The 7,211-nt window shown below is 35.3% G+C and overlaps 1 protein-coding gene across 1 annotated transcript in view; it reads left to right on the plus strand.

Moving 5' to 3' along the window:
* The window catches only part of ANAPC1 (anaphase promoting complex subunit 1), a 190,815-nt gene that overhangs the window by 5,627 nt on the left and 177,977 nt on the right, over positions 1-7,211 (plus strand). Inside the window, exons 3-6 of the mRNA XM_007959412.2 lie at positions 4,007-4,058; positions 4,213-4,313; positions 4,933-5,015; positions 6,081-6,154. Of these exons, the coding sequence (XP_007957603.1) occupies positions 4,007-4,058; positions 4,213-4,313; positions 4,933-5,015; positions 6,081-6,154 (310 nt within the window). The remainder of the gene's footprint in view (positions 1-4,006; positions 4,059-4,212; positions 4,314-4,932; positions 5,016-6,080; positions 6,155-7,211) is intronic.

Raw genomic sequence — 7,211 nt, forward strand, 5'->3', positions numbered from 1 at the left:
CTCCAGGGAATGGTCCCTTCTTACAACATGACCAAAATAGGTGAGACGAAGTCTGGCCATTCTTGCTTCCAAGGAGCATTCCGGCTGCACTTCCTCCAGGACAGATGTTAGTTCCCTACTTGTACATATTTATTTATTGTTGGGTATTGGGGCTACAAATGGATAATATATAGTTTCTGCCATTTAAGTACTCAGGGTCTAGAAAGGTGGACAAATACTGTCTTCTAAGTGCCATGTGATAGCAGTGTGACCATTTTGTGGTGAGAGCCTAGAGTTGAACTGATCTCTGAAGGAAAGATTTGTCGAAGATGTTTTTTTTTTTAAATTGGAAGTTGGTAAATGAAGGGTATTCTAGACAGAGGGAACTGCAATGAAAAGATTACTGCAATGAAAAGATTACGGAAAAACACAGCTTAGTTTCAGAGGTCATAATATGTTTATGAACTCTGAAACTAAGTTGTGTTTTTCCGTAATTCTTTTCATTGCAGTTTCCTCTGCCTAGATGCCTTAGGTACTATTCTACCAGAGCTTCCCAATTTCAAAGTTCATAATCACTGTGTGCAGGATCTGGGTGTGGGAAGATACAAGTGGGTGGTGGAAGGAGAGAATGGATCCAGACTGTGAAATATCTTGAGTATAAAGCAAGAAACTTGAATTTTAAACTGTATACAACAGGGAACTTACTGAGGATTTTAAAAAGGAAAGTAATAGCAATTTTATATTTTGAGAAGACATTACTCAAGCCGTAATATGTAGGATTGACTGGAGAGTAGAGAGAATGTTGTCAGGGAGATAAGAGATGATACTGTTTGTGGGTGAGCTTGGAGTTGGGGATGTGAAGAAAGAAGAGAGGTGAAAAAGCTGTAGGAGATATGAAAGGGGTTAATAATCTCTTAGATATCAGGGATAAAACTCAAACCAAACCAAATGCACTACCATTGAGTGAATTCTGACTCTTAACAACCCCCATTGGGTTTCCGAGGCAGTAAGTCTTTATGGAAGTAGATTGCCCAGTCTTCCTCCTCCGGAGTGGCTGGTGGGTTTGTACCGCCAGCCTTCTGGTTAGCAGTCAAATTGCTTTAGGCACTGTGCCACCAGAGATTAAGGAGACTTGAAATTTCTACTTTTAGAGACTAGGAGTTTGGGATTTCATAAAAAGAAGTTGAGGCTGTAAGAGGTAAAGTATAGATTAAGAGTTTGGATCTAAGTTTAATTTTGGACATTGCAGATTTGAATACAGCTCTCATACCTGCTTTTCTCCATGATTTTTTATTTGCTAAAATGCCATTGAATAATTTCAATAAGTGATTGTCAATGATGCCAGATGAAGTTTAATGGCTTTTCCTTGTAAGATGGAACTTTAATGAAGAGAAATGTTAGTTTTAAAAATAGTTCTTTCTAAAGTGAGTCTAAGGAAGGACCAAGAATGAGGAGACCTTTTGTTAGGTCTGAAGGTTATAAAGTAGCTTACTATAACAGATCTTTACCTTTGTATAGATATGGAGTTTAATACAGGTTGAACTTCTGTAGCTAGTCCCCAACTTATGACATATTTGAGTTATGACGGACCACTCTTATGACCGTCAGTCTGTATAGAGCATTACATCTTCCTGGGAAGAAGTTACAGGAAAATGCATGCAGAGGATATGAAAATGCATGTAGGGGATATTGAGTTATGTGAACACACTTCAAGCATTTGATCAGGATAATATGATGGAAGAGATTGGTGGAAAAATCATCCATATGGCAAGAACACTGAATTTAGAACTTTATATTGGTTATGTGGAATAGCTCCATAGGTCATGAAGAAGGAAAATTGACAGAGCAGAGCTTAATGGATTGGGAGAAGCACAAGAGGTAAAGGTAATAAAGGTAAATATTCTTACATACACAGTCCTGCAGTAACAGTATTAACAATAAACTACAAGTGTATACATAGATATTCAAGCTGAAGAGGATGGGAAGATGAATGTGAATACATCCATGAATATATAAAGGTGTGACACACTAGATATTTGTACATAAATATTTATATGTGCTGCAAATATATCCATGAGTATTATAGAGCATATGGGGGATACAGTTATGAAAACTTCTTAGCCAACTAAACATACTGAGAGAATGAGTCGCTGGGCCTGGGAACTCAGGATCATAGACTTAGAGGACACTAAGGTCAACTGGCATAACGCAGTCCGCAGACAGTGTTTTATATCCTACTTTGATGACTATCAGCTGGGGTCTTAAAAGCTTGTGAGCAGCTATGTAAGGTGCAACTATTGGTCTCTTCTGTTTGAAGCAAAGAAGAGTGAAGAAAATCAAAGATGCAAGGAAATAGCCCAAAGGATTAATGGTCCATGTGAGCCTCAGCTTCCATGACCTTGAGACCAGAAGAACTAGATGGTGCCTGGCTACCATTGCTGTCTTCTCTGAAAAGGATCACAGTAGGAGGTCCTAGATAGAGGAGGAAAATCATAAAAAAGACTAGGTTTACGGGTCTGATAGAGATTGGTGGAACCCTCAAGACTATGGCCTTTATACACCCTTCACACCTGGAACTGAGCTCACCCCCATGGCTCAACTTTTAGCTTATAAGGTGAACGGTAACACCAGGGAAGTATACACATTAGATAATCAGTCATGGGATCAAAAGGATAGCATTTGTTCCTGGATAAAGCTCAGAGGCAGGAAGGGATAGAAAGACAAAGGGAAGTGGTAAATACAAGGAGCAAGTGGGAAGAGCGCTTTATATTGTGGAGATTGCCAGCAATGTTACAACACGTGTGTGAATTATTGATTGGAAAACCAATTTGCTTGGTAAACTTTCATGCAAATTACAATTAAAAAAATGGATTTTGCAGAGGAAAGAAGTGCTAAAAAAGAATGAAGAGGAAGAAGAGAAGGGGTCAAAAAATTTTACAGTGAAAACATAAGCTGGAGTTTTTTCTAAACTGAATCAGCAGCTTCATTTACTGAAAACATGGACTCCAGTGCTGATTGCTTTCCTAAGTCGACAGGCAGATTTGGGAAGCAGTGAGATGTTACTATGAAATGCGTGAAGAAAAAAAGAAAAGGACCATATAGACAGTTCTCACTAATTTCCTGACTAGAAACACTACCCCTATTCTGAGGGATAATTCAGATGATCTGGAACCTTCCACAAGTGGAGTTATTACTGCAACTGATACCCACATTGTCCAATTCTTCTTTATCGTTGGAGTGAATGCTTATGATTAGTCTTTGTTTAAAATGTATATATGTATATATTAAAATATATATTAAGTTTATATGTAATATTTCCAATCCTCAAAGACAAAATTTGGAATTATTAAAATACTATTAATAAAAGGCAGTGATAATGAAAACTTAAAAAAAAAAAGAATGAGGTATTTGACTTAGAGCAGAACTGACTTACAATACAGTTACTGGAATGGCACACTGTTGTAAGTTGAGGACTACCTGTATTTGAATTCAGTTCTACTGCACAGTGTCTGTCTAGGCACTGTGCCACCAGAGAGAAAGTATCAGAGTATCTCTGTTTTTTTAAATTTTTTGTTTTTAAATTTTTCTTCCTTTCCCTTTTTATAAAATTCAATTGCAAACATAGTTGATCTTTCTTTATAATATTTATCGTTAAATCTAGTTTGTTCTTATTCTTGGTTCCCATGGTGTATGCATTGAGCTGAGGTGAGGGAAAATTATAATATTGGTGAGTAGGTGCTGTTTTACCATTTAGATGCCATTAGTAGAGTCCTCTGTGTGCAGACTGTTAAAATACATGGCTGGTAGTCAAAAGATTGGAAGTTGGAGTCCACTTAGGAGTGCCTTGACAGAAAGGCCTGGTGATCTGCTTCTAAAAATCAGCCACTGGAAACCTTAGGGAGCACAGTTTGATTTTGACGCACATTGGATCATCATGAGTCAGTGACTTATGACACTGGTACTGGCAATTAATAGGTTATTATTTAGATATCATTTTCTCAGATAAGCAGTTTTGTTTTTCTTTTAGGCATTGTGGTGTGACTTCATTATATCACAGGATAAGTCTGAAAAGGACTACAGTAAGTTTCTTTTTGAAATTTATTTTATGATGATTCCTAATGTTTATGTTGTTTTCTTCATTCAAAATAGCCCTTCAGTAGTGGTAAATTTTCTACTGTACATGTAAGAGTTTGTGCTTTTCAAATTAAAATCTTGTACCTGTTTTTTTTCCAGATAGTGATGAAGTGGAAAAATGCATATGCATATTGCAAAGCTCATGTATTAACATGCATAGCATAGAAGGAAAGGATCACATAGCTTCCTTACCTTTTCAGGTAAACTTGAGTGTTATATGTTTTGTTAGAAAGCATTTTTGAATGAGTTAGTGTCAAAAGTATAGCTACTGTTATGTATGTTATGGCTATCAAGAATGCTAATTTTACTCAAAATATCTACATTTTAGCAACTTTAGTAATTTACCATTTTTCTATCCTTTGCATAGAAGACAACCTAATGAAGTGAATTATGATGTGTTAAAACTCATAAGATGATCTGTCTTAACTTTTAGCTTATTGAGCTAAGTGGAAAAATATAAAAGTCTTTTCTAAGAGGATTTTACTAGTTTAAGTTATATGTAAGAATTTATTTTGGTTGTATTAAACCAGGTACATGTGCAATACTAGTCTTCTATTTCTTGTCTTAATACGTAATGCTATAGTTAAGACTATCACATCCTCCTTTTGGGTACTAATTGTAGCAGGAATTGCAGATTGAATTCCTTTTGTTCCTTAGAACTGCTTGTTTTTAGTAACATAGTTACAGTGGTGTTACTTTGTAAAATTCTTAGTAAGTTGAAAAAAAATTCTGTTTCTTTCCTAAAAACATTTTATAGAGGCTACTTTCTCTTACTCCTTTCATCCTAACCTCCTCAGCCCTGCCCCTTTTACCTGATAGGTTGCAAATGTTTGGCCCACCAAATATGGACTGTTGTTTGAACGAAGCAGTTCTTCGCATGAGGTGCCTCCAGTTCCACCCAGGTATTTAGCCTACTTAGTGTAGAATATTATTACCTGGCCTGTCTTGTGTTCGTCCTAAGGTAAGACTGTTTACTTAAAATTTTAGGATGATGATAATATCTATATTGATATTTACCATTTTCTCTAATCTCAATATTGTATATTTATGAGCTAGTTTTTTTCACTTGTTCCTGAATTATCTACAACTTCTCTTTCCCTAAGTAGAAAAATTGAAGGAACAAATGAATTAAAGACAAGATTAATTTCTTAGCTCCTTTTTCTTTGTGTTACTTTCAGCAAATAATTAGAACTTTCTAAGCTCTAGTTTGCTTATCTGTTACAGGAATAACATCATTTACCTCTTAGGTTTTATGTGAAGATTAAATGAGCTAAGATTAAATGAGTAATGCTTTGGCATAGGGCCTAGAACATATTATATACATAATAAATGGTAGGTTCGTATTGATGGTGTGTGTCTGCCTTGTCTCTCTAATAATCTAATAATCTACTCATTGAAGAGCAGATCCATACCTCTCATTTTATGATGCAAGAAGTAGACAGTATAGGTTTCTATCTCTTCTGTGTTCAGATAGGAAACCTTTCTTTTTCTATCACTCTTTAAAAAAATAATGCAGCTTTTTCATTTACTTGAAAATTTTTTTTAAAGTACATTCCTTTGTAAGCAGTTGCAAGAAACTAAATTTCTTTCTTAGCTGCCATAGACACAGAATCTCTAAGAGAGACCAAAACAAAAACAACAGCAAAAAAAACAATTCTGTGTTGTGATGACTGCTGTTTCCAAATGTTCTCTGGCCTATTTTCGTGTGTGTGTGTGTGTGTGTGTATGTGTATGTGTATGTGTATGGAATTACCCTGTATAAGAGGAGGAGAGATTTCTAGGAATGAAGTAGAAGATACTTTGAGTGACAATATATAAAAAGTTTAAAAGTTTGCTTTTAGAAGTCATAGGTTTCTAGTTGCTTATATAATCTGGAGAAGAAATTTCTTTGCAAGGAAAATGCAGAACTTTGCACAAATATCACTTTGTGTTGGTCACTGATTGATTTATTATTTGTTTATTGCTAGAAAACCTTTACCTACCCTGTTCAGCATGCTGCACCCACTAGATGAAATAACACCACTTGTTTGTAAATCTGGAAGTAAGTATATTTTTATAACTTCTTTAATAAACTTTTTTTTTTGGAGGGGATGAAATAAAATATGATTTTATGAAAATTTCACTTGTTTTATAAACATAATTTAAGCATTTTATAATAATAACTGTTTTTTTATTATGATACTAATTTCTATCAAAGCAATAACTTCTTGAATACCATAGTATTAACTGTTAAACAATTATTCTTTGAGTAAAAATAGAGCTTTCCCTATAAATCAGTCATGAATACTGATACATTTACTCACTTACAGATACTCTAGGAGCCCTGGTGGCATAGTGGTTAAATGATCAGCTAACCAAAAGATCCATGGTTTGTACCCAGCAGTCGCTCCAAAGGAGAAAGGTGTAGTAGTCTGTTTCCATAAAGATCACAGTCTTGGAAACACTGTGGCAATTCTCCTCTGTCCTGTAGGGTTGCTGTGTGTAGGAATTGACTTCAATAGCAGTGGGTTTGGCGATGAGTTTGGCAATGGAGTATATAGGTGACTCTGTTCCTCAATAATTAATAAGTAAATGAATGATTCTTGGATGAGTATTCTGTGGGTATTTTTTTTGGAAAAAAAAATATAGGGCTATAGGGCAGTATTGTGTATATTTTAAACTATACAGTATTATGTATAGTTTACAGAGCAAAATTTTCTGGGGCTCAGAATTTTTAATATTTCCTATAAGTAGTTTTAGATGCTTTTCTTTAAATTTTAAATATGGCTAAATATGATAAGTTATTATTATAATACAGACTCAACAATTAAACGTACATTTTTTTTTTTTTTAAATTTTATTTTGATTTGGGTGAAGATTTACAGAGTAAATTCACTTTTCATACAGCAGTTCACATAATATACTTTGTCTCATGTCATTGACCAAAATTTACAATGCGACAGCTCCCGTCCCACTTCCTCCCCATGGTTACCTCTTCCCAGTGTCCATCCCTCCATACTCTTCTGCGCCCTGAGCTGTCTCCCTGTGCATAAGCAGCCCTTCCTTCTCCCATGATTGTTCTCTCCAGGGTGTGTGTCTACTTGAGGTAAATGTTTAAT

The sequence above is a fragment of the Orycteropus afer genome, unplaced genomic scaffold (genome assembly GCF_000298275.1).
Source record: "Orycteropus afer afer isolate SDZICR_OR568_19922 unplaced genomic scaffold, OryAfe1.0 scaffold00017, whole genome shotgun sequence".
Classification (NCBI taxonomy): domain Eukaryota; kingdom Metazoa; phylum Chordata; class Mammalia; order Tubulidentata; family Orycteropodidae; genus Orycteropus; species Orycteropus afer.